Source organism: Solea senegalensis, linkage group LG19, assembly GCF_019176455.1.
Source record: "Solea senegalensis isolate Sse05_10M linkage group LG19, IFAPA_SoseM_1, whole genome shotgun sequence".
NCBI classification, from domain to species: domain Eukaryota; kingdom Metazoa; phylum Chordata; class Actinopteri; order Pleuronectiformes; family Soleidae; genus Solea; species Solea senegalensis.
The window spans coordinates 9441087-9468689 of record NC_058038.1 but is presented as its reverse complement, the minus strand read 5'-3'; the positions used below and the strand labels follow the sequence as shown (position 1 = coordinate 9468689).

The following is a 27603-nucleotide window of genomic DNA, read 5'->3' as shown; positions in this document are numbered from 1 at the left end:
ACTCCCAAATCTCAGTATGTGACTTAAGGAGATCAATGGAAAGAGGAATTTGGTGCTTGATCTGAGATAAATCACATACATTATGTATTTTAAATCCCGTTTTAAAACCGTGTTTTTTTGAATATTGCATTTCCATTATTTATTCTTATTGATTTTAATGCATTTCTTATGCTGCTCAGCACATTATTTGACCTTGGCTTTAATTTTCTTGCTTAGCAACTTTATTACATTGTGAAGGAGAGCGTGATATGAGTACAGCTCATTATTATTATTATTGTACTGGTGTATCTGCAATTGTGGCTGCTTTTACCGGAGCCCTCCTGACGATTATCGGTGTAACTTTTGGCTCTGTGCATGCGAGACCTCCTCAGTGAGGGGCTGCAAGACAAGAGAGGGAAGAAAAAAGTATTAGATCCATTGTCAAGTCATACAGCTTACAGGTATTCTAGTTATCAAAATAAACAGAAAATCCAACCGCTGAATAAAGCATGCGAGGAGTAGAGAGTTCCTGTGCGATTTCAATGTTAAATGTCTGTTCTTCACCTGTCTGTGTTGCTGTCCAGAGACTGACAGCTACCAGAGACAGAGTTCTCTGCACTGCTCCATGGATCCAGCACCTGTACAGGGAACAGTGGAAAAATGATGGGTGTGTATGTCCATGCACTTAATGTACAGTACACACATTGTGGAAAGAAGAATTCAACTGAGAATGTATGTATGAATGAATAAATGAATGCTTTGTTTGAACATTTACATACAGGTTCACTTCTTTATAACCCTTAACCTGCCTATGTATCCAAAATCCATGAAAATTATCCAAAACACTTTCAGAGCTCATAAAACCTTTAATGAGCATAACAACTTGAGAGCTGAGAAAAGGTTTTGATTCAAGCAGTTGAGACCGAGTTGTTTATGTGAACCCGTTTTTATTAGTCTGAGGTCATAAACACATCACATGAATTCTTTTTCTAAAGCGGATTTTCCCCATTAATTGTGAAGCCATGACTCACACACTGATCGGTGGTCTCAGGGATGAACTCTCCCTCACTGTTTATGCTGGTGTATGAACCTTGGCGGGCGATCCTCTGCTGGCGCTCAGGCACATAGCCAGGTGGTGGTGAGCTACGCCCCGTGTTCTGAGAACCTGGAATTAGACGGCAGTTATGAGCATAAAAGAATATACATAAATACATACATAAAAAAAGATATTTTGATTTTCAAAAGTCAGCAACATTATTCTTCAATAAATGATTTGATAGCAAGATAAGTCGGTGAAGGTTCTGCCGTGAATCATTTTTAAACTTATGGGTGTATGTTGAGATTAATTGTGTTTTTAGTACAAGCCGCACAAAAGCAGTCATGCAGTCAATCAGGGGTTGAGATAACGCTCACACAACGCAGACGCATACATGCAATAACGTGATTCAGTTGTCTTGAATGTAAAAAAAGATAAACATTGGCAGTAACATGCTCTCTCCGTCCTGTGGAATGAAGATAAAGCAAACAACACGTTTCAATGCTGATTAGCTGAGAACCGGTTTTCGAGAATTTATGGCTCAAGAACTCAAGTCCAGAACTCAAACAATCCCCCCACCCCGTGCTGCAGAGAGAGAGGGGGAGAGAGAGAGAGAGAGAGAGAGAGAGAGAGAGAGAAAGAGTGAGTGAGTGAGTGAGTGAGTGAGAGAGAGAGAAAAAAGGTCCTAAAACAGGCCACTGGTCTACCACACTAATCCAACTCCACAATCTGATTGGCTGCCTTCCAGCAGGCATCGTCTAGTGATGGCGAACAGGAAAAGGAAGAGGACCCATTGCTAGAAGGGGAAGCCAAAGAAAAAACAGCCAGAAACAGAGAGAGGGAGAGCGAAGGCGACAGAGAGAAGGAAACTGAGGTAGTAAAAGCACGATGACACAATTCAAGGAGATCGACGTGAGTACATTTCCTCCTCTAAATCAGTGTGCAAGCCATGCTGTTGCAGATAAGATTAGTGAGGACACTGAAAGGTGGTTGAGGACATGTACCCGTTGATAGGTGGCGCCCTCTGGGTTCAGTGGATTGGTATACTGTGCTCATGTCTCCAGTAGACTGTGAGGACTTAATCCTCACCTGCTTACACACCACATGATGTGAGGGGGAGGACGCCTTCAGTTACAAGACATGAGGGGAAAACAAAACGAGAGGTTTAAAACATGAACACAACACATGATGAAACCTTGGCTTCATGTCAGCAACAATGTAGTGTGATGTAAAAGGAGGAATGAGGAACCTTGATTTTTCACAACATGGTTTTATGTTCCAGAAATGGCAGTGGTGCAATGGCTGTAAATACCCAGTATGTGTACAGTATGTGTGTGTGTGTATGTGTCTCACATTGCCATGCTCCTGTGTGAGCAGCAGGATCCTAATGCTCTTCATGTTAGAGCTCCGGTCCAGCAGGTCGATCGCCTTGTCCAGGTCGTCCTGACCTCGCAGAGAGATGGACAACTGCCAAGATACACACCAAACACAAGCATATACAATTCACAAACAAATTCGCTGCACAAATGTAAGGTCTATAGATTAGCTATGGAAACACACACACAGGACATAGTGTATGCAAATATACACAACAATCAAGACAAATTCGGATGCACACATTCACAGAGCAGACATGCACATACATTGATTAGATCAAAAAAGATTCAACAGATTTTTTTATAACTGATAAATCAAGTAAATGTGACTCATGTTCTATGTCTAATATGATGGAAAAAGATTTATTGTGTTACCTTTGGACAATTAATTAATTAATTAAAGGTTACTTATAATCCACTGTTGTCTGCTCAGTAGTAAGACTCTCACTGAACTTGGTAGACCAGGTTTTCCTACACTCTAAAACATTAAAGCTCAATGATTTAGTTTCCCTGAATAAGTTCAAAACATCAGTGGATAACTGTGCAACTGTAAAGCAGTAATTGTTAGTCCTGAACCTTGTTGATATGATATTGAAGAAAATCATTTATATAATGTGAAATAATTAAGGATTTAGCTTGGTCCGGAGTGAAAGTTGAAGAAAGCGAGAAGTAATTGTGGTTACAATTTCTAAACATTATATCGAAACATACTGAACATTTGTTACTAAATTATGTATGTATATATGTAAATATATATATACACACACACACACATATATATATATATATATATATATATATATATATATATATATATGTGTGTGTGTATATATATATCTTTACACAAACATATATATATATATATATATATATATATATATATATATATATACATACACGCACACATATGGGTTTGACAGAAAGAGAGCTGAATGAGTGAAGACAGACAGATGATAAACCAAGTGTCTCCACGTTACCTCATTATTCATATAATGCAGGTCCAACTGCTGCCCAAACACAGTCTTAACTTTCTGCTGGATTTCCTCAAACTGCACCGGCCGTCCAAACACCAGGATCCTACACATTGCAAAGAGAATTCGCACAGATGGATCAATTATGAGTGATTCACACCAGCTGTGAGACTGTTTTTGACGTGCATGCACACGTGCGAGCAAAATACACACAAGCTGCTGTGTTCAGAGAGGGCAGATTCCTCTGAGTACACCTTGCATATTTGTAGTTTGTATTGGCAGCCACAGAGTAACCACAGTCTTTTCCTCTGTGTTCTCCAGCTCACATACCAGCCTGAATTAAGTGCTGGAGCATGTTTCTGACATGGAGATGTGCTCGTTCTCATGAACTGGTATATGTGACAAGGGCAGTGTGTCTGTGTGAGAGTGCTTATGTCCGTTTCTGCTTACTCTCATTTATGTACATATACATATGTATGTGGGATATTCACCTTCGTTCTCCTGAGAACTCAAACTTTATCCTGACATCATCCTGGGGGAAAGAGAAACAGAAAAGTGAGAAAGTATGTAGAAGGAGGTAATTAGAGGAGAACAAAAGAGAGAAAAATACTTTGTCATTGATTGACATTTTAATAAAAGCACCTTCACTGCACTTCACCACAACTAGTTATGTGATTTTCTTTCCCCCAAGAGAACACACCTCAGAGTAGTAGAGTGACTTTTGGAAGCTGTGGTACTTTTAGACTGAGTTGCACATGTACATGTACCTTTGTATGTCTTTGTTGCTTCATCAATTATGAAAAACCCACTTCCGCTTTTAACAATCCCAAACTTATTGTGTTAAGTTATTGTGTAAAAGAAATGAATGCGGCCATTTTCTTAAGAGACCATTCAAAGTTACAGTGAATGTGTGTTTCTGTAGCCGCAGGTCAATGACACTCAAGCAGAATATATTTTTAGATAAGTAGTTGAAAATAACTGGACGTAATCTGTTTCAGATGAAGGCTTACCATAGTTGTGGGTGGCTACTTAGGAAATTCATCTGTCATTATGCTAAAATGACAAAGTGTGTGGGCCGAAAGGAAATTCTACAAGAAATTAGATTATAGCTATTGAAGTTTTTCATCTTAGCTTTTCCATCATAAAATAAAAAAATCAGCGGTCATCAAACCACAGTCATATAATTACAATGTTTAAGACCCTCCTCAGTTACACTGGACACGAGTTGAATGCTGCAAAATTCAAGTGAGTGAGTCTGTACATGTTCAGTTTTCCCTTACAGAGATGTAATTTTTGTGCAAATGGACATATGATGATTCACACAGTGGGCAGACAATTTTTAAAAAACTATATAACACTTTTGACAATTTTACTTTTTATTTTGACATTCAACAGGCTGGTCACAGACACATGTCTCTTGAACCTGAGAGCTGTTGATTTTTTAGTCCAGCTTGGCTTGAGTGCTACTACTAAAACGACTTCTGTGAAGTTTGACTGAAAGAACACTTTCATACAATTTATATTTGCATCATGTAGCACCAAGATGTCTGAGGTAGATTCTTAATCGTACCTGAGTTTTACGACAAAAAGTGAAACATGACTGACCACTCTGAACATTAGACCTAAGTTAAACTTTGACGTAGGATTATGACAACTTCATACTTCTACTACTTCACTGTAGTTCAGTCTAAGTCTTTTTTCCCATATCACCCACCACTAGTTTTAAAGCTACATGGTGATTAGGGCTGTTTCAATCAATACAATATATACAATATAATATTATAGCTATATCGTGACAAGATATCATCGTAGATTTTGGATATGACTTTTCCTGTCCAGTTTCTTGCATTGATAATCATCATATATATTATATTAAATACATTTGTGAAATACAATAAATGTTACAAAATTATGAACAAAATTTAAAACGTCTTTTAATAACACTGTTTTAATTTTGAGCTTATTTATCTGTTATAGCCGAATTTGACCGTATTTACAGCAGATTTCATTGTTTCCAACACGCGTAAATATCCTTAATTTAACAATAAAAAGCCAAAGAAATAAACTAGGTGTTGTCTGAAATGAAACACAATAACTGAATTTTATGCATGCAACACAGAACATAAACAGTAGACATTTTATTTTGTAAATAATTCACAGTATTTACAGTGTATTGTGACTCTCGTTCTTTGAAAAGCGCAAACATGTCAACAGAAAACCTTTCATGAGCACAGAGAAACAATCGGTGTGCAACTTTACATCCTGATGTATCTTGTATATTGAGTTTGGCATAAAAATATCGAGATATTGTTTATATGCCATCTTGTCCAGACTTACTTTTAAGGTTGACAGAAATATTGCTGTTGTTATAAGATGATCATATAGATGATAAGGTGATCATAGACTGTCAGTAAAAATGGATGTCTTGTTATCTTCTGGTTTGAAAAATGAATTTCAGGAAGTATGACAGATGAAGCAGTAGCTAGGAAGCTAGGAAGGATGACTTCGCTAAAACAAGTCAGTTTGAATGGAAGTGTAATGGAAAAGGAGCCTACTTCTTTATCATTGTCACTAGTTTCAGGTCAACTGAAAATTATGTTGCCATTAAGAGGAAAATAGACCAGAAAGGGGAACAACTGTTAACTTTTCAAAACTTGTCTTTGTGCCAATCAAATCAAGTTTGGAAGGCAAACACAAAACAACAGGAAGGCTATGTCCATTTTCATATACAGTCTAAAGCTCTGATGTACTGATACTGTACCTGTCTCTTGGTCTGAGCCAGTGTCTTGGGTTTGCTGTTGTCATAAGACAAAACAGGCTGGCGCCGTGTCATCTGGAGGGCAACCAGGTCCTTCATTATCGAGTGGAGAGCCTGCCTCTCGTCTGGAGTGGATAATGGTTGGTGAAAAATAAACAATTAGCAAGCAGATTGGAAAACGGATGATCTGAGTGTGCACATGTGACAGAAAATAGGGAGAGCTATTATCACATAGCGCTGCACTTAAAAGGTGTGTGGAGAAAATGAGTCAGTAATCTAACTGTAGCCATATTGTGACTATCCTATAACATGGTGTTGGAGCCGAGGGAGGACTGTAGTGTTTTTGATATGACTATTCCCATGTTTGATTCGAGGGCAAACTCTGCCTTGGCTTGACTAACTCACGAAGAGAAAATATTCTCCTTGTGTTGCTTGGACAGACATCATACAGTGCTGGAGCGGTGCAGAGAACCAGATCTCGCTGCTACAAGGCTGCGTCTAGAGCAGCAGCTCACACGGGCTTTGGCCTCTGGGATGGTGTGTTTGTGTGTGTCTGTTTTTATCTCACACTGTGAGCATGTTTGTTCAACATCAGAATATAGAAGACTTACTCATTGTGGTGAACTTTCTGTACAAGTCGGTTCTTCAGAAACACCGTCTCTGTTGTGCTGCAGCCTGCAGTAATAAAACACAGAAATCAATTAGTAATAAACTCGCAAGAACTGAGGCTGACATTGTTCCAGTTAATATTTTATTGCTCTGAGACAGAGTATAAGAATGTGACTCTCTGGGAGAGAGAGAGAGAGACAGGAGATGACATATGACCAAGGTTATCAGCCAGTCTCATAAAACCCGCCAGCGTGCCAGTAAAACATCAGCTTACTGGTAAACATTAGTAAAATGAAGATGTCACAGCAATCAGAGAAATCTAATCACAGTATAAAAACCATAAAAAAAATAGTACGCCTGCACCTTTATTACAAGGTGTAATCTCTGTAATGGAATTACATTATAAAATCTTTTGCCGTAATGCTACACAGAGAAACTCATTATTCACAGCACAGGCCTTTGTTCATGTTTGAGCCCTTGCAGGTGTGAAGCTCACAGAAAAACAGACATAATGATTTTTCTGACTGAAGAACTTGAACCAGAGAGTGTGCAGTGCATGTGAGAATGTGTCTTGTGTGATTTGCCCACGAGAAAGAATGACAATTGGAAACGGCTGAAACTCAAGCTACACTGGCAGAGACTGGTCTGGTACAGTTCATATGGGAAAAAATAAGTTTTTGGGTTTTATTTACACAAAACTTTTTCTGCCATTGAAAATATCTACCAGCTTCAAACTTCTCTGATTGCACCGACTGCAGAAACTCAGCTGTGTTATAACACCATTGTTGATGTTCACAGTGCAACATTATCTGCTCTGTCCGAGGCGCCAACTGTAATAAAACAGAAGCATTTCCTTCCAGTGAGGGTTTCCCCCAAATTAGTACCAATAAAACAGAGCTTCAACTAATTAGGAAAATATGGAAACAACAGGAATCGTGTCCTCATGAATTTAGTCTTCATAAATAAAGTACATTTTGGAAGGATGTTGCTTTGTATAACTAATATGACTAGCTTTCCTTTAAAAAAAAAAAAAGAAGCTTAAAAACAGAACTTAATATTACAGTTCCCCTTTGCTGAAAATCGAGTCATCATTTTTCCTTGAAACCCAGTCCTGGAAGCCAAAAGAACAGTGAAATAAAGGGTTATTATTAGGGACCAACAAAAAAGGAACAGTGTTAGTTTTCACAATCACAATAACCTTCTGAAATATACGAGCATGATCAGACCCTTGCTTTTTCTTTTTCAACATTTAATATCTACAAATGTCTGCTACACTGCAGTGATCATGTGAGCTATGTGGACACATTTAAAGATAAAAGAGGGAAACATGAAGCAAAACAGATGTGTAGAGTTTTGTAAAAAGACTGTTGATAACAGTATCATGAAATAGAGGCATCTAGAAGGGCTGCAACGATTAGTTGATTAATAATTTAGGATTTTTCAGCTTAAATGTGAATAGTTTCAGGTTTCTTTGCTCTATATAACAAAGACATCATTAAAAGTTTGATACTGTGAATCACACAGTATCAAACTCTATGGGAAATGTTTTATATGCACAGTAACCTGAAGACAGGGTTTGTATTGGCACTAAAATCTGACTCGGCAGTCTGTTGTAACTGACTGAATTTAACCGACACAGATAAAAAGACCTTGTTCACTGAACTGCCATGTACTTGATCTGCTTTATAAGATCAGTATCAGTAACACAGATACTGCTATGGTTCTGTATAATGAGCCCAGCATTGATCCTCTGTAGATAATTATTGTGAGGGCACAGCATGAGCTATTATTGTGCCAGAATAGCAACCACGTGCAAACCAAAGAAAATAAGACCTACATATGAACACGTTTCTCTGTGGAAGTCACATTTAAACCGCAAACTGCAAACAGGATTATCCTCTTACAGAAAATAATGTGACATGACGGATTTGGATGGAAAAATGTAATGATGAAATATGTAATCACACTCAGGAATATACCATAGCATGACTCTGTGGTCAGATGCTTCGTGAGACTCAAGAATCAGCAAAATATAGTATATAATACAGACAGAGTAAAGAGGGTATCGAAATACCGCAATGAGGATGGAGATGATTGAAGAGGCTACACTTATCTGAGGTACAAGTGTTGATTTGCACAATGAAGACTGGAGTAGAGAGCAACTAATTTGGTGCTTGAAATGGCCAGCATCAGCACCTGAGCCAACACACTGACTGATTTCTGGGTAATAATCACCCACAGGAATGTTGGGCACGTCCGAATGTGGTCAGTAGACCATTGCCACGTAGCTTTCAAGCTTCCGCCACTCTCATGTTCGCCTTCCAACACAGTGGGTGCCAAAAACCTGTGTCCTTCAACCCTGTGAACTTCATGCAGGGCTGCAACTAACAATTATTTTCATTTGGTATTCGTTTGGTCCATAAAATGTCAGAGAATGTTGATCAGTGCTTGTCAAACCGGGAAATGATGATGCTCTCGTATCTCTTGTTTTGGCCACATACTAAATGTATTCAGTTTTAATGATTTCTTTGTTATATGGAGCAAAGAAACCAGAAATTCATATTGAAGAAGCTGAAAATCAGAGAACTTGTTTAAATAAAAACACTCAAATCGATTAATCGATTCAGAGACGTCAGGTAACATGGAACAATTTCTAGGGCTGCATAATATTACAAAAATATGTGACAATGTAAATCTTGCAATGATGATATTACTTACATATACAAATGGATAAATACATTTCTTAAGTATGCGGTAACTAATTTAAATCCATCTACCAGGTCTTTTGTTGCAATTGCCAGACCAATTCTCCTTTTATTTGCGCACCAAACAGTGAATGAGGGATTTACAGTAAGTAGTGTGGTAGTATATATATTATTGAATAAAACAAAAAATGATCTGCCTTAATGGTATGTTCTTGACCAAAGATCACAACCATCATTTGTTGCTGCTCAAGTAGTCTTTGCAATTTGTATACATCTTTTGCAATTAACATATATATTGCATGATGATATCACTATGGCGGTACATTTTCTATATACTGTGTAGCCCTACTCTCTGGCTGAAAAATTATCCAGAATCAGAGCCAGGCCACCTAATGGAGAGCAAAACACAACTTGTTCACCTCAGGGTGTCACTGAAATAAAAAACACCACAATTAACCTCCACCTCCAATCCCAGCTACCCTATCTCTGCTGCCTCTCCTGATTTTAATTACCTCCCTAGTGGAATGCGGGGAATTCAAAAGGAGAAGCAGGCTGCGTTCTACCAGTCCAGTCCAGTCCAGTCAGCTGTGCCCGCTTTATTTTCCTTGCATCATATTTCCAGGACTTGCAGGATTTACATGGATTTTCCTCCCCCCTTCTCTGTCTGCTTTGAGAGGTGTTTAGTCTGAGGCTGTTTTTCCCAGCTACAGTCCTCACTCTGTCTCTGACCAGTGATGCATCTGGACTCAATGCTTTAGAGCAAAATCCCCCTGTCTCTCTTGTTTCAGGTGGACATGTGCTTTGGATTCAGGGTGACCACCACATTAAAATATTGTTGCAATCTGAATAGGCTCCTGGTGTTTGCATTGGGTAAAGTTTCACATGTCTTTTGTAGTGTTTAAACACAGATCTTAAAATATTATGTGCAATCTCAACGTGCATACAACCTGCACCTTTGTGTATGTCAGGACAATGCGCAGATACTGTGCCTTTTCTGTTGAGCATCTAGAGACAGAAACTTGATAACCTTTGGACTCGGTATGGTGGAGCAGTCCACTGTGTTGTGTGAACAGATCATGCACATGACGACGGACATGGATTCTGCTTCCTAAAACATTGACAAATGAACTGGCACATAGACACAAAGATAATCCTGAGGAACAGTGAAGGAATAATATCAGGAATCACACGTCTTTGGTTTCAAGTGACAAACATCATAAATGGAATGGCCATTTTCCAAAAATAGCTTTTCAGTGCCCCCAAAACACCAGTTCCATGTGAACCTGTTCCATGCAAATGTATGTTGTCCTAATGCCATGGTTCTCACACTGTGGTCTGTGTACCATGAGTGGTATGCAAGCTTCCTCTGGTGGTACCTGGAGGAAAATCAGAAATACTGTTCTACTGTATATACCAGGGTATGTGATCGGAGTGGAGCTGAGGAATTTTGACCTGAGTGTGTACAGAATGAAACTTAAAAAATAAAAATTAGACTCACCTTATCTCTCACTCATCTTAATATAATTTGGCTATATCAGTGTCTGGAGTGTGAGGAAGAGGAGGATGATGAGAGAGATTGGGAATAAATCAGCATCCTTTGAAAAGTCTGTAGCTGACTTTGCTCAACCTATTTACATCAATGTATTTTAACATTGGTGATAATGGTGTTACATTCACTGTACTAATAGTGAAGATCGACTACAGCAAAATAAAAACAGTTGATCTCTGCTACATAGTTTGAACATTATTGAACCAACAAACAACTTTACAAAAACTTTATCTTGAACCCCAGTTTTTAGAAAAAATTCAAACAAAAAAGCTCATTATTTCCCATATGACACAGCATTTTTCACCAATGACATACTAGGGGTGGGTCAAAATGTCAATTTGGTGATATATCATTGCCCTTCTTTGTGCAATGCGATAATCGGTACACCAGGGCAAATATCGATATTTAAATCATGTATCGCATATCATATCGTGAGGTACCCTCTGATTCCCACCCCCTGTCACGTGCACAGCTCTCACAAGGCTCACCTGTCGCCTTGGCAACCTCGGTCAGGGCAGGACGGGGCTTGTCCCGCGTGGAACCGAGTCCGAGTTACCGGTTCTCACGGCAGAGATGACGCAGAAGGTCCACGCGTACTTCCAAGTCCATCGGTATCCTCGGTCACACCGACACACCGGTGAGAGTATGCGTGTGTGATGGTGCCATTGGCGGGGCTGACCCCCCCAGGTAACCGGGGGGTTCTTCTTTTTCTTCTTATTCGTCAGTGGAAAGTTGTAGCAGACGCACAAACAGTTTTAAAAACAAACAGCTGTGAGTCCAACACAGAAAATGTTCCGACGGTTTGCCCTACATCAGACTGACCCTGCCGTTGCTACTCCCGTGCAGGCTCGCGTTTGCGGGAAAGTCACATTTCCAAAACATGGTGTGACACTGAGCATAAAACTACCGACAAAAAAGGTGTAACAACAACCGTGTGGCCTGTATAAAATCCATTTGTAAGCAACGGGTGGCTGGAGGGGAAAAAATAACGTCCGGTTTTCGTGATTTTGACGGCCTCTTTTCCTGCTAACTTTGCAGAATTTCTTTGTGGGTTGCCAGTTCCGAGTCCAAAACACTCTACTGTGCAAAGATCTTCAGTTCCATGACTGAACAGGATGTAATTGCCTCGCGTTGTAACTCGAAATTTCAATCATATACGAACACACAGGCCTGTAAGAGTAGTAATATGGTTAAAATAAACACATAATGAAGAAAATTACATTAAATTAAGTACTACTTGTTTGTGTTTATGACACAACATTAGCACTGTTTTTGTTGCTTTTGCGACGCGAGGACAAGTTGGAAAAAAACTCCTTCCTGGTGTTTTCAATTACAAAACCGTGCTGACTTTTTCCCTTTTATGTGCAACGCAGTCTCTTTCAAAGACTCCACTTCTCTGCAGCCATTGACGGCCCACCACAACTTTCAGCGACCAAAACAAAGCAAGAAACTATCGTCAGCCGCGTACGTCAAAACTTCCTGACACAAAGATATGTGCTGTTCACCGGAACCTTCTTCTACGTTTTTACCAGCAGGTCACACAGAAAACGGCGCTGTGAGGTTGTATATCCATGTTTACCAAATGTCAGTCCGTCCGTCGTCCACGCGTGCGTGTGTGTGAACACGGGTTTGTTCCCAGGAGGATTTCTGATTTATGCTTAAAAAAATTGCGCCGCGAAGCCGCGGGGACGCGCTGTTACTCGGTGGAAATCTTTCCGCGGGAGCGCGAGGGGTATTATTTTTAGAGGGGCGGACCAGCTGTGACGTAGGTCACTCATGTTGCATTCAATGGTGTCAGAAAAGTGAAAGATTCCAAAAGCCTGACTGCATCAATATTATATTTACCAGTATTGTATAAAGTATCCCTTCTGTATAAGTACATAAAAGTAGAGTAAAAGTACATTACCAGAAAATGACTTTGCTCATTTTTTAAAAATAATATTAGTTAAGTAAAAGTCTAAAAGTATATAACATTCACTGTACTTAATTATCAAAAGATATTTTCACACGCAATTATGTATTTGTTTTAATTTAAAGGGCAATTTAATAGTTTTTATGTCTGTCAAAGTCTGTGATCACATTGGAATAATGTGACTGAAAGTTTGTCTTATATATTAGCAAACTGTCAATGAGTTTAACTCGTACAACATGTGTACATAATGCTCAAACATGTCTTAAACTGTCATAATAGACATTGTTCACAGCAGAGATGTGTCATGTAATAGTAGAACAAACACAGGTTTTACCAATAACATTAATTTGTATTTTCCAGTTTTAAGAGAGTCAGGGTTGTGCAATTGTTCCAAGTGTAAGATTAAGTCATGCTAAATACTTCACACTAACCTGCAGAAATGTTATTTTAAAATAACTGCACAGTTTCCCCTATATTTCTACATGTGTTCCAATAAAGTGATTGAGAAACAATTTTTACTGTATGCTCATTATAGCATTGCTAAAAAAGTCAATGGTGGCCTTGGACTGCACTGTATATGAGAGATAAGATACCTTTGCGTAAATAAACACACTAAAAACCACTGCATCAAATCAACACCAGCATTTTTATTTTTTCTCCAAAAGCAAGGGAAATTAAAAAAAGGAAAATGCACAAAATGATTGTGTATATTGGTGCAGAAAGAGGGCGCTTACATTTTTTTTTTAAAAAATGTTCCACACATCACAAATGAGCAAGGGAGAATAAAGGAAAAAACGACTGTAAACACAGTCCAAGCGTCATTTTGCTGTAAGGCCACCTCAATCCACAGGTCAAGTCTGTAATACAGAATACATTTTCAAAGATGCATACATTTAAAATGTGTCAACAGTAACAGCATTAAAAAAGTTAAGTCCACATCAAGTTTAGCACAAAAATGAAATGACTCAGACTTAACATTTAAAATGTTACACTGCAATCATTCACCTGAGCCTCTTGGCACCAGTGTAAAATGTACCTTGTCTGCTCTGTTACACATAGAAGTTGCAATTCACAGATTTTTGCAGCTGTACCTTGGCGAACTGCTAATGGAGAATGACAGAAGACAGCATTTCTAGATAAAATACTCATTGATAAGCATTCTCAGGGATCCAGGACTGTTTTAAAATAAAAGAAGAAAAAAAAAAAGAGATATACATTGTCAAACACAGAATCGCAATAATTGTACATTACAGGGGATAAAAACTGGTTAAATAGGGGGAAATGGCTGCTGGTAGAGTGAAGTAATTCAATGTTAAAGATGGAACTCATGATGAAAACACATGATCTAAAGATTTCTTTGTAGAAATCTGTGCACTCAAAATGTTTGTTTGAAAAAAAAAAGCAATGGAATCAGCTATTTATTTCTAAGGCTTCTCATTAAAAAAGTACCAAATATCCATCTGTTAAGTTCAGCTTTCTTCTCTGCACAGCGCACCTAAATTCACAGTAAACCTTCAGTCACAAAATAGGACTTTTGAGTCATTCAAGTGTCAGTCAAGTGTCAGTGGTTTTCAGACATTTTTCTAAAAGGGGATTTGTGAATGGCTTTACACTCACTCTTTTGTAAAGAATGAGATAAAGTTGTGGAAATGTTGTCTGACTGGATTTATTTCTCTAAGATGTTGCAATAAATTTGATCAAAAGTGGCTGGGCTCCAGCTGCAGCTCCAGCTGAGGCAAATTATTCAAAAACATCAAAGGCTTTAATTAGAAGTTCTTGGGCAGTTATTGTCCTGTCACACTTTCCCCAGCAGGGGGTGCTCTGCACAAGGTTTTGAAGGGGGCACATTTTGAGACAAACCCTCCCATCAGCCACTTACTGTAAATTCAATAATAAGTAAAATAGGTCCAGGTGCTAAGATTTATTTAGCTAATGAGACATGAGATAAAAACAGGAAGGCATTTATTTAAAGAGGACACTTGCTCACGCTTACTGGGTGCGAGTCTGGGGGGAACAGGTAATGAATGCTTAGAAATTGTAGATATATGTCCCCATAGATAATTAGAACATATTCAAATACAATAAAGGGGACAAAGGATCCCAAGAACTGATAAGTGTGACATGATGCAGGACCAAAACTGAAGTCTCTAGCAAGGCTTAAAGCTCAGTCCAACAACATCCACATTTGTGGCATTTAACTGTAACCAGAATGTGTACAGCTCCTTGTAAGAACGTTTCATACACTGGAGTGAAGGGTTTTATAAGGACAAGGCCTGTTACCAGCCAAGTTGCTGATGATCACATGTGATCGTTATGTACGAGATGAGAGCACAGTCTGATGGGGGAATGTTCACTACTCACAAACTACAGCTCTATGTACAGATAGTATACAAAACACAGTTTGAGAATTCCATTAAGATTTCAGCCATAAAAGCTCAGAGAGGATCAACTTATGCCACGACATTGATCAAATCCAACCTCGAGTGCTTTTAAAAACTGTAAAAAAGTGAATTGCAATGGTCATATGAGACACACAGAACCATTCACAACACAAAGATCAATACAGTCATAAGATAAGGCTATTTAGACTCAGTCATACCAACATGCAACAGTAAGACTTAACCTATTCATTAAGATAAGAACAAACCATGGAACAATGTGTACAATAAAACCTAAATGAAACACGAGAGGTGAGTTGTTGCTGATGTGCACGGTTATGTTACAGTACTCTGTACCCTGTTTGTCCCTCAAATATATGAAACCTGACAAACTGGCAAAACTGTGTCAGACAGCAAAGTCACAATATTGAGGACTATTATTTTTGATTTATGTCTGGATAAATGAGGAAATGTGATATTTTCTAAAAATTGTTGGGTGAAAATTGACCTGAGTGTATGCTCTAACTGCAAAACATGGAGGCGTACCCTTATGTTTGCCTGAGCATACTGTACAGTTTACATAATCCAAAAAAGAAAGTGTGCAAATTATAAAACCAAAACAAATATTATTGTTATCACATTCCCCATACCAGAAAAAAAACAAAACACTTTTTGGTCACAATCAACAACCAATTCCAAACAGGAGAAATTGGGGAAAACATTTTTAAAATTAGGAGTCCATGTATATATTAATAAAACTAACCCCAGTATATTTCCCCAAAATAAAAATTTGAGTGGAATAGATTCAGACTAGTCAGTCTTTTCCTAGCTGTTTGTGCATGTATCTGTTCTGATGGCATTTAAAAAGCGAGTGAGTGTGTGGGTGACTTAACAGAGCCCCAGCACATGAGGCATGTGTTCATTGTGAAGCATTGGAGGAGTTAGTTAGGAGGAGGATAAGGAAGAGGCAAGGCTGAAACACATGGGGGTCATGATTACGCCGTCTTTGTTATGTTGTCTGGATCCTTGGGGGTCCACTGCTCTTTGTGTTGTTTGCGTCCAAAGCCCTCGTCATAGTTGCCTTTGCTTTTGAACAGCTGCTGGAAGTGGGGTTTGCAGTAAAATTCACCTTGAAGAGCTGCAAAGGAGACAAGACTGCCAGGAGGGAAGTAAATAAACGGTTACTATACAAACCACAAGAATCGAGAGATGAATAACGAAAGATAAACACAGGGAAACGGTGAACTAATCAATGTTGAATATACTCACCTGAGTTTGGCGTTGCAGTGCTTGCAACAGAAACATGTTGAATGGAAGATCTGGTTGTTGGCAACTAATCTCTCCATGGGATACACCGTCTTCTCACATGATGTGCAGACTTCCTTCTGAGTCTTAAAGCTGAAGGACTGAGCACATAAAAGTACAATGACAACGTACTACTAGACACACAAACAAGAGGATCTAAGGCTTGATCTTTACAGAGAGGAAAGCTTGTTTTTGTTTTTTTTGTCTTTTTTTATTTACAAAAGACATGAAAGGCCAGAAAGACTTCCTCTGCTCTTGTCTTTCCCGAGAAGCAAATCTGATGAAGTGAAGTGGGACAAGAATAACGCAGACATATGAAAAGAGGAGAGTGAACGGGGGAAGAAGACGGTGTATATTTACCTTTGATCGCTGGACAGGTTTCTCTTCAGCAGGGCTTCTGGTGTCCTAGGGAAAGCAAAGAAAAACAAGTTTAATATCAACCTTAGTGTTTAGTATTTAAATGCATGCAAACACTTTTTGTCTTCAGTCTTCCGGTTTGAAAACGGAAGCGTTTTTACTAGAATGCTGTTAGTTCCAAATCTCCAAAATATCAAGATACTATTTTTTTGCCCACCCTTAAGTGCTGGTCATATCATATTGCAAATCTCAAGGTTACAAAATGAAAGTGTGTTTTGCAGCTGGAAGACTTTATATCCACTTTGTAAAGAGTCTCTGATCTTTAGAAAGTAGATTCTGCCTCATTAGGACCAGGTTTTGATCTCTATGAGGAGAAAAAGGTCCTGAAGGAGGTAACAAACACATCGTCCTTGTTATGTCACAAAGTGGAACAACCTATGCTGGAACAACTAATCTATCAGATTACAAACAAACAAAGGTCTTCACAGGGTTGGATGTTTACTCTTGTTACTTTTACAGCTACTGTATGTCCATCTGATCTCTCAGCCTCTCCCCCTCTTTCTGTTTGCTCCATCTGCCTCTCTGCACCCCTGGGGGAGGATCAGGTGCCTTCTGTCTGGTCATGTGAGCCGAGCTGTGGGATGCTCTACGTGGGGCTGTCCTCAACGTAGCTTAACAGCTCAACCAGTCTTCCAATTCCAAAATTTCACACAGTCATTTAACATGAAACCTCTTTACAAAATGTACTATACCTTGGTGAAATAACCAACACCTCTTGTGTCAGTCTTAATATCTGGTATTGCTTTACTGTCTTTCCAGGTTTGTAATCCATGAATGTAATGAAGCATTTTTAACCCAACTGAGCCCTATAATCATCTACAATTGGTAGGTTTACTCTTTCATGTTTCTGTTAACCACATTTCTCAACACACTTTAAAGAAGGTATCAGTGCTTTTGTCATATAATTGCAGTTTGCCTCAGTAAGTCTTAGTGAATTCCTGCAAACCATTGAGACAGGTCAGAGCAAAGGGAAAAGCTTGCGTGATCTTGAGCTGGAAGGAGTAACAGCGTAGTAATAACTGTATCTGCCCTCTGGAGCACTGCTGCCTCTCTCCCACAGAAATAAGCACAGCTTCATCTTTGAGCAGGAATAACAGGTAGTTCAAGTGGAGAACAAACAACAAAGATACATTCAAACACGTATGCAGCCGACTGACGTGGAAAAGCCAGTGTGCAGGGAAGAAGGGCAGCCTCTGTTCGGACGAGGGAAAAGTCCACTGCAGACTCAACTAAAACCCTGTTATGTAAGGCAGTTTGGCCGAGCTGGAAGATGGGGCGGATGAAGGGGCAATGTGGGGCTGCTTCCAGACTTGCAAAGAGAGGGAGAGCTCTTACCACGGTGAAGGTGCATTCATCTCTCTCAAACAATGTTCAAAATTGATTAATTGACCAGCAAATGTCACAACTGAACAAGGGCTTGAAATAAAAGTGGTTAACACACTAAAGACTAATTAGATTAAGCTTCTTTTCACTCTAAATGTGTATGCATGTCTACAGTTGAAACAATTTCCCATTGGGGATGAATAAAGTATTTCTAGTCTATTCCATTCTATTCAGTACATATGACATGAAAATCAAAAGGAAATCAAATTTAAAAAGCCACACATTGCATTTAAGGCTGTATCAGATATGTGGTCAGTTTCTGTTGAAAAGAACGTCCTGCCATGACTAGCACAAAATATTTCAGTATGAATAAACCACAGACCTTCTGCTGACTAACGTGCCCTGCTCACTGATGTGCAACACTGCTCCCAACCAGAGACTTTAAGTAATTCCTTGTATAAAGACTGGCAATAACCCTGCTGGTTTAAAACCTTATGAAGTTTCACTATCTATATAGTTGTAATGTCATTTATAAATAGTTATATTGTCTGTTTTTAATGTGGAAATGAATCCAGAGCAATCACAGAGGATCTTACTACCATTTCTGACCTTCAAGAGTGGTGCATTAAGGCAACAACTGAGTACTATGAACATACTGTAAGTGTGTTGACTGCACCTATAAGAACCGGATGACATGTATTAAAAATAACGGTCTCATTAACAGTGAAGCCATGCTGCTTCCTGTAGATGCAATCATGTCTGTCTCCCCTTAATCCCTGGATCCTCTTGGGTTCAGTTAATGTTTGTTGCTAAGAGCTCAGACACATGTTGGTTATCTAGCAGACTGCATGTGAGACCACTTCCTGTTGCTGAAGCGCAAACGGCAGAACCAACACAACATCTCCTGCTTACTCAACACTACTGAAAACTCTAAGTCTGATCGTGTGAAGTTCCCACATTACTTTTAAATATAGTTGACTTCAGGGGGAGACACTCAGATAAATGAACATGAGGTCAATACATGATTTACTTTTGTAAAAAATAGTTAAATTAAAAGCAGCCAAAAAAGGAAAACTGATAAGAGCTAAAGCACCAATTATTGTTTTCTTTTGTTTGTTTATTTTAAAGGGATGCAGCAAGATAAGGTACTATGGGGCTGGGCCATGGGCCTGCATTCCAACCACATACAGGTTGGCACTGCTGTTCTAAGGTCTCGGCATTGAGTTCCTTTCATTTGGACAGCTTAACATAAGTGTGATCCCCAACCTTAATCAGTTAATACCGCAACCTAACCTGAGCACAATTCACATCTCAGCCACACCAGTTTCTCAGAAATTAGGTTGTGCCTCATTAAGACCAGGTTTTGATCTCCATGCAGGAGAAAGGGTCCTTAACCCTTTACCAGGCAAAGAACTATATTTGGTAACTTCTGCAGACATACGAAACCGTGTTACCGTGCATTACCATGAGGTAAGTTAATGAACTCAATCAGTTGTGTTGTAGCAGGGAAACATCTAAAACACACAGGACCAAGATTGTGAAACACTGTTCTAAAATGTTCTATAATCTAAAATAATGTCTTTTTTAATGTTCTTATAGTCCTTTTTGGATTTTTTATTATTATTGTTATTATTATTATCATGATGATTTAACCACATATGTATACAGTACCTTCATGGACCTTGAAAAAAAAAAGTCTTGTTATACCCTCAAATAACACTAATTTTCAAGTATTTCAATGAGTGCCAAGTTAAGGGTACACACACACACACACACGCGCGCACGCATGCACACACGAAGACTTAAGTCTTTTTTTGGCCTTATATGTACATGAGCCTCAGCTGCCACCAAAGAGCTCAATTCATGTCACAGGAAGTTGTTATGACACATCTGACTTCCTTTGTCATGCCCAACAGGAACAAGAGTAGCAACTAACTGACATTGACCCCAGTAATTGACATCCAATGACCACTGCTTCTGTATGGAATCATTATTAAGCAGACTGAAATCAATTAATAAGAGAAATTAAATTACATGGAGTGGTGGGGAATGGAATGAAACAACCATAATGAGCTCAGAAGAAGGTGTTCATTTGTTAACATGTGTAATGTTTGTTGTGCTTGTAATGTCCTGTTTTGTGAAGAAACTTGACATAACAGAGTGTGTGAAACTGTGTAACACCACTGTCACACACACACGTTGAAACCTTGTTGCAACAGCGCATCATGTCTTATCCCACAGCATCAATCCCTGACACAGATTAAATTTTTCAGCTTCAGTCACACCTGAACCTGCAGCATGTTGCAATCACTTGTGCCTAATGAAGTTTCTCCTCTTCAGTTAGTTAGTTTAGCTTTGCAATAACTGTCACAAACCGCACTATTTTCCCCACAACCTGAGATGCAGCAAAAATGAACGCAATCGGTGCTGGATTCAACCTCTCTGGATCTGTGGGGGTCCAGTAAAATGCTCTCATGGTAGCCTGTCTCGTACTGTTTTGGCACACTGGGGCACAACATCCATCCACCATCACTTTTATGGTGAAAACCGCAGAGTTGCCTTACATATTGCCTGATTTATGTGTATAAGCCTATAGAGGTGAACAGTGTCGTTTCCTGCCAGGGGGCATTAGCTACTGGGACTCGAACATATTTTGTTTATGTTTTAAGCCATGCACTACAGTGGTAAAGATATACACCAACATGCAACTTCAAAATTATATCCAAGTCATTCATGGCTTTGAAATGCACCAAAGGTATAAACTAGTCCCGTCTTGTCTAAAGGACAGTCCTTACAAGAGCGATCCTTCAATATAAATTAGTCATTTAGACCAGCTGCAACAAGTCCAACAATATATTGAGAGTGAAAGAATACAAATGAGAAGTATCTCTTAGTCTTGTATTATATCCATTACCCAGCAAAGCTGATCCCTCCCTCCTCTTTTGGACTTGATCATTTCTAAATAAAACACCATGGTATGCAATTCACTGCAACAGGACCCTAGAAGGGAAGGCAAGCTCTATGTTAACAAACGTCTTATGTTATTAATCTAAAATGAGGCTCTCCCTCTCGCTCATGCACTTATATTTAGAAACATGATCATCGTTCAATCTTTTGGGACAGGAAGATGAAAAAAAACCAAACACCAAATGCCTCATCCTTTAAAAACAACATAACAGTGCTAACAAGCCCATCTATCTGTTGTCAAGCAGTTTGACATTTAACTCGTCGTAAAAAAGCAACATCTTCCAGCCATGTGCTTACAACATAAACCATGAGTCTTGGTAAAAAAAAAAAATTGCAGATAGCACTTTACTGTGCATTGCATTTTCTGGATGCATAATCTATGGCACTAATCCAAAAACTAAAACTGCTGCTGCGGGGAAGATATACAGTCTCCACTTGGCAGCAGTCTACCATCAGCAGCTCTGAACATGACGAGACCATGCAAGTTATTGAGGATTGAGAGAAACAAAACTAAAGTGCAGTATGAGGTTCATTACAAAAAAAATACTTCCCAGTAATGGCAGAACACGAAACTGGACAGGGAACTGCTGAAAGAGTGAAACGACTGACTGCACTGAGTGCATATGGAGGTTCACGACACCAGTCTGCAGAGTAATCAAATCAGGGAGCATGTTGGGGCTTTTGGTCAGACACTACTTCCCTTCTTTTTTTACCAACTTCCTATATACAGCCAGACAACGATGGGGCATTGTATCAGGGTTTAATGCTCTGTATTATATAGGCTTGATCCTTGATTAAGTTTGTTGAGGTCCAGTTGATTGAACTGATTTTTCACTTGGTAATTATTAGTCAGCTCACATGACCTTTAGTTGTGCACTGCAATGTCTGAAGTTATGCTGCAAGACAGCACTTTCTGCCTCAGCACACAACTGAAAACACTTAACTCCTCTGGTAATTTTATCATCAATCATAAACAAAAAGCAAACAAAAATGCACAGTGAACTGTTAATAAATGTGAATTTTCCTGTAACACTGAACTAGAAGGTTGTCTAGTCATTAAAAACTAGCGGGTTCTTTTTGCTGGTTTGTTTGAGCACCTGCTCTGTTTGCATTTTCCTCTTAAAACTGCAGAGAGCAAAGCAAGTGATGACCTGTGGAAGAATGCGTTGACTACCTGGAGGCTGTGTTGACTTGACTGAGAGGCCCCTCGCTGCCATCTGCAACCTTAATGAAGGCTGTGAAGAAAGAGCCTCAAGTGATGCAACTGATCAGATATTATCATGGACCCGGAGGAGAAGGAACACCTCAAAAACCAAATTCTCCTTCAGGACTGGAATTCAACACAACATGCACCATCCTGTCCTCAAAACAAAGCTTGCATACAAGTATCTACCATCACAGCAACTCAAATGCCCGTCACACAATAAAACTGAAGGCTGCTCAACTATGGATTGAGGCAATGTTTTAAAACTTAAGGATTCATAAGTAGTAACTTCGATAAATTAATATGGATAGTTTCAGTTACAGCGCAGTGCTGAGCGCGTTTAAACCTGTGACTTGTTAAAAGTCTGCTGCTGACTAATGACAATGAGGGAAATCTCTAAACACATACTGTGTTTTCAAACCAGATTTGCAACATTATATGAGTACTGAAAGCACCAGAGGCATAAAGAAAAGTGAGTAGGAAAACTATCACATTTGCTGCAGAGTGCACAGTTTCTTCCTCTGCAGCAATAAACTGACATTTAGTTTGTGTCACCTTACTGAGACTGATATACGATTGTGCTAGTCCGATAGTCTTACAAATATCTGCGATCACGCTTAATAAACTGTCTAAGAGCTTTGAACTATGTCAACATGAAACAGAAATAAATTAACCTAATCATGGCAAAAGTTGTGAGTAATGGTTAAAGTGAGACTACAAAAAAAATTTTGTATTTCCAAGCAGAGCAGAAAGTATAAATGCATTCCTTTTTTAAAAAAAATCAACAGTTGAATAGTATAGTGCAGGATTACTGTATGTCTAAAATGCCAACTTCTTGAGTCATCCAATGTGAAACACAAACCAAGTGCTCAAAATACAGAAAAGTCTTAGGCCACCATTAGATCTGTTGTTTTGCATGTGGTGAACACATCCAGAGAAAATATGCACTTCTAAAATAACCATTTCAGGCACAAAATAAACAGCTTCTATTGGTTAAAATGCCAAGTATTTAGTACGGCATACCCCCTGAACATCATGATCATGTTGCAAAACATCTGTTGTGAAAAAGGTCCATTACGCCAAGACAAGCTTGAGCATGACATAGATAGATAGATAGATAGATAGATAGATAGATAGATACTTTATTGATCCCGAAGGAAATTCAAGAAATTCAATATATACACATGTTGTATGAGTTAAACTCAAAAATTGACAGTTTGCTAATATACAAGACCAATTTTCAGTCACATCATCCAATCAAAATGCCAACGATCACAGTTCACCTTTCACCTTTAAAGCTCCATGTTCCTAAATTCACACAACCTATGCATTTTTAAGGCTAACAATGACAAATTATGCAGCTTCTCTGGCCACCTTTGCCACCACCTTTTGGTCTTGGACCTATCAGCCTAAAAACAGTCTTCTGGTTTTCTCAGTGAAGACTGTTTGAATGGAAGAAGAATTAGCCTAATCAACACATTTTTGTAAATTATGTTCCCATTTGGAGGAAAATCAACAAAAAGCATGGCACATATGAGTGGAGAATAAGTGCCTATTTGCAGGTGATGCCTCTGAATGTCCATTTGCAAAATATCAACAGGATGTCAGCCAAATTGCAATTCTGAGGGCTTCAAAACAGGAGTTCAGATTATTATAGGGGATGTCACAAGCAGATGCCACATGGCAACCCATTTAATTCCATTCTGCAGATCTGACAGTGGGCAAACACCACCCTTCCAAACATATGGTAGTTCTAACATGCCAACAAATCAGGTTTGTAGTCACTATGACTGTTTGAAAGACCAACACATGACCATAAAAGTCCTCACTGTGCCCCTTAATACAATGCGCTTTTGCAAATTATGCATTATTAATCCATTCTTTTGGTCAAATTGTAAAACCAGCCTCTCAAATCCACCAGTGACGTAAATCACAGAGCAGAGTGTCAATCTGAGCCGTCATCTCAGACAGAAGACACAATCCACTGACCATGGCAGGAAATGAAAATGACCATATACAGTGCTTACTTAAGCTTTGTCACCATATGCCAGGGTTATAATGACAGACCGCTGTTGATGTGGTTCCCTGGATGGATAAAAAGTAGTTTCACCAAGACCACAAAGCAGCTTTTAAAGTACTTGGCAAAACAAACACAGATATAAGATATACAGAGTGAAAAGCCTGTTTCCTTACACCTGGTGTGGAGTTATAATCCAATGCCAAAACCCTAGTCAATGATTACTCACTTGACACCCATAGCAGTACTGCGTGAATAAGGATATTGTGAACGGCATTGTATTATGATATTTAATGTTAGCAGTTAAAATGAGTGTTATATATATATATATATATATATATATATATATATAAATATATAAATATATGACATGATAATGGCAAAGTTCTTGAGATGCTTAGGAATAGAGACACAAAAAGATAAGAAACCTGAATTATTGTCAAACAAATCATGTTTGTATGTACAAGAACGCGAAGGCAAAAACAACCTCCTTTTCCCCATTTTCTGTGAATATGATATGCTAAGTTTAAGTAAACAAGAGGGTAAATCTCAAGGCAAGGAATATGTTTTCATCAGAGGGAGATGGAAACATCTCATCTGCACAGTAACATTAGTAATGTTGGGAGAATATGCAGGGTTAAAATTGGATGGATCTGCTTCCATCTATATGTGCCTATGAGTTGCATTTTTACATTTTAAGAGTTAAGTCATTGGAAAATCTCTTTTACAGACTCCTTGACTGTGTGGACTTGATTAATCTCACTCAACAGATTAGATACAAGGTGGCCCAATTAATCCAATTCTTGCTATTTTTATGATCAGTAACTGTAGATTATATTCTTGCACTTGCCAAACTTTGTTTTCAGAAACTTGATAGAAGCTGCCAAGTATGCTAAATCTTCACAATTTTTTTCAACCTAGAGATTCTTTGATAATGTTAATTTTATTGATTAGCTGTTGTGTGTATTAAGTAATTGATTTCAATGTTTTAATTTGGAATAATATAAGTGCACTGCAGTGTAAACACAAAGCACAGATTGGAAAGACAAAGTCGCCCATAGGTGTCGTTACTAAAAATGTCAGTCCAATACTGAAACTTTACAAATTTTAAATGACTTAGCTGTTAAGAACACAATTTGTTCTCAAACAAAAAATTACCATCTCTACTAATGAAGGGATGAACAATATTGGACTTTTTGCGGCTATCCGATATGACGATATATCGAGAGTTCTTGGGCCAATAACCAATAAGATACCGATGTTTATATGTTTTGCCTGCGCTCAACTGCAGGTCGTAAGCGATGTGGATATAAATGTACTTCACTGAGCAAATAAAACAAGGTAGGTAGGAGCCTCTTTAGCCTATTATATTTAGAGCTTGGTGTGTTTGCAGATATGTTCACCAATATCTGCCAATACCGATGTTGTGCTGACAATATCATGCATCCCTACTAAAATGATTCAGTTAAAATGTTACTGCTAGTTTTTATTAACAGTTGTACAGTCTGTGTTCAGCATTTAACTGATGCCTAAGGTTTTTCAGATTTATGTCACTGCTTACTCGGAGTTCCAGCAATGATTGTACTGCATACCATGGCTCTTCCCTATTGTTTAAGTAGTGCAATTTAATGTGTTATTACTTAACTGCAACATTCAGTCAAGAGTGGAAAAAACAGGAAACCAAACAAAACATATTAGTGTCAAAAATAAATGATAAAAAGGTTAAAAAAAACGTCATATCACCATCAGCTAACCTGATAAATAAATATCGGCATCGAGAATCAGTTTGTGGCCGAATTCGATCACAAACACATATTTCTCAGCTAGGATTCAGTAAAAAACAATTAAATAAAACCACATGCCACTGTACAAATATGAATGGAAGCGAAATGAATGATCAATTGATGACAAAGACTCTTGGACAAGCAGCTTTAACGTGCATCACTTTATGTTAAAACCACACGCCTAGTTAATATTAATTAGCCGTAGCTGTTAGCATTCTAAGGCACAAGGCGGCTAGTGTTTAAATGATCCTTCACATGGACAAAATCTCCCTCAATGTCGTTCAAAATAAGGATGATCACCGTGGCGATATAACACAAAAACAACAACGCGATTCCGTGGTTAGCTACAACCTTAACGAGCGCACGGACATCATCACATCACCTCATCTCACAAAAAAGGAGCCGGGAGGAGAGAGAGGAGCAGCGGCTGGAGGGAGGGAGAGGGAGGGAGGCTGCAGACACACAACAGCCGGGCACGACACTCACCATCTGCGCTTATGGTCTGCGACACACCGGCTGGAATACGCGGAGTCTGCTCCCGGTTTGTAGGCTCTCTCGGTCACTTTACTGACAGGCTGCTGGGCAGACGTCGAACCTGGTGCCGGTGAGTTTCTTTCTCTGCTCTGCTTCAGTCCTCGCCTCGGTTTTCAACAGAACGCTTTTTTCTCTTCGGCAGGATGTCGCACCCTATTGGTTGTTATCTGCTCATGGCACATTCAGGGGCTGTCGGAAAAAATAACACCGTGCCTCGAAAATTAGGATTTTACTTTCAAGATAAAGGAGTAAATATTACTATTTCACGTTCAACGAGGAGTCTTTAAACGTCTCCCTTTCAGATATTTGCATACAATATCCGTAAGATGGTTCTGTGTGCAGTGTTTGTATAGGTCAGTGCGTTTCGTTTTAAGAAGAAATTTAAAAAACAAAACTGTGAATTTGTCCTTTAAAATGTGACTGAGTTAACGCCCAACTCTGCGTTTAACTGTGCGGTGTTTAGTTTTTAGTTTAGTTTATTTCTGCTGGACACGCCATACATTCCATAAATACCGTAAACATGTTCAAACATTACTATCTTAGAGCAAACGTCTACAAGACTACCTCACAAACACTTAATTATTATTTAGAATTATTTTTTGTAGTTGTGCATGTCTCTCAATGTTTTTGCACCTAACTGTCTGCTGTAGGGTTGTCTATATTCTTGTTTATTTCAAGATGTTCAGACGCCTTACAGTGCTGCAAATGAGAAGTTTAAAAATAAATGAATGAGAAAATCTAAAATCGTAATATCCATTAAAAGCAGTTATATCAAACTG

At 38.8% G+C, this 27603-nt stretch overlaps 3 protein-coding genes across 7 annotated transcripts in view; 1 reads left to right on the top strand and 2 right to left on the bottom strand.

Annotated features, from left to right (window-relative positions):
• The window catches only part of map3k3 (mitogen-activated protein kinase kinase kinase 3), a 28092-nt gene extending 15396 nt beyond the window's left edge, over positions 1–12696 (bottom strand). For all 4 annotated transcript variants that reach the window (XR_006362239.1, XR_006362237.1, XR_006362238.1 and 1 more), the window contains exons 1-10: positions 11472–12696; positions 6732–6795; positions 6124–6245; positions 3854–3894; positions 3369–3468; positions 2369–2482; positions 2020–2140; positions 1011–1144; positions 544–617; positions 311–378 (exon numbers count right to left, since the gene is read on the bottom strand). Coding sequence is in view for 1 of the 4 variants with exons in the window: in XM_044050451.1 (XP_043906386.1) it covers positions 311–378; positions 544–617; positions 1011–1144; positions 2020–2140; positions 2369–2482; positions 3369–3468; positions 3854–3894; positions 6124–6245; positions 6732–6735 (778 nt within the window). In the remaining 3 variants the exon portion in view is untranslated. The remainder of the gene's footprint in view (positions 1–310; positions 379–543; positions 618–1010; positions 1145–2019; positions 2141–2368; positions 2483–3368; positions 3469–3853; positions 3895–6123; positions 6246–6731; positions 6796–11471) is intronic.
• gjc1 (gap junction protein gamma 1) overlaps positions 1–27603 on the top strand; it is a 797916-nt gene that overhangs the window by 163847 nt on the left and 606466 nt on the right. The gene's annotated exons all lie outside the window — the stretch shown is intronic.
• Positions 13605–26953, bottom strand: limd2 (LIM domain containing 2). The gene is made up of 4 exons (XM_044050498.1): positions 26777–26953; positions 16939–16983; positions 16543–16679; positions 13605–16428 (listed from the first exon to the last, which is right to left on the bottom strand). Exons 1-4 carry the CDS (start codon positions 26777–26779, stop codon positions 16269–16271), a joined length of 345 nt encoding a protein of 114 aa, XP_043906433.1. The 5' UTR covers positions 26780–26953; the 3' UTR covers positions 13605–16268.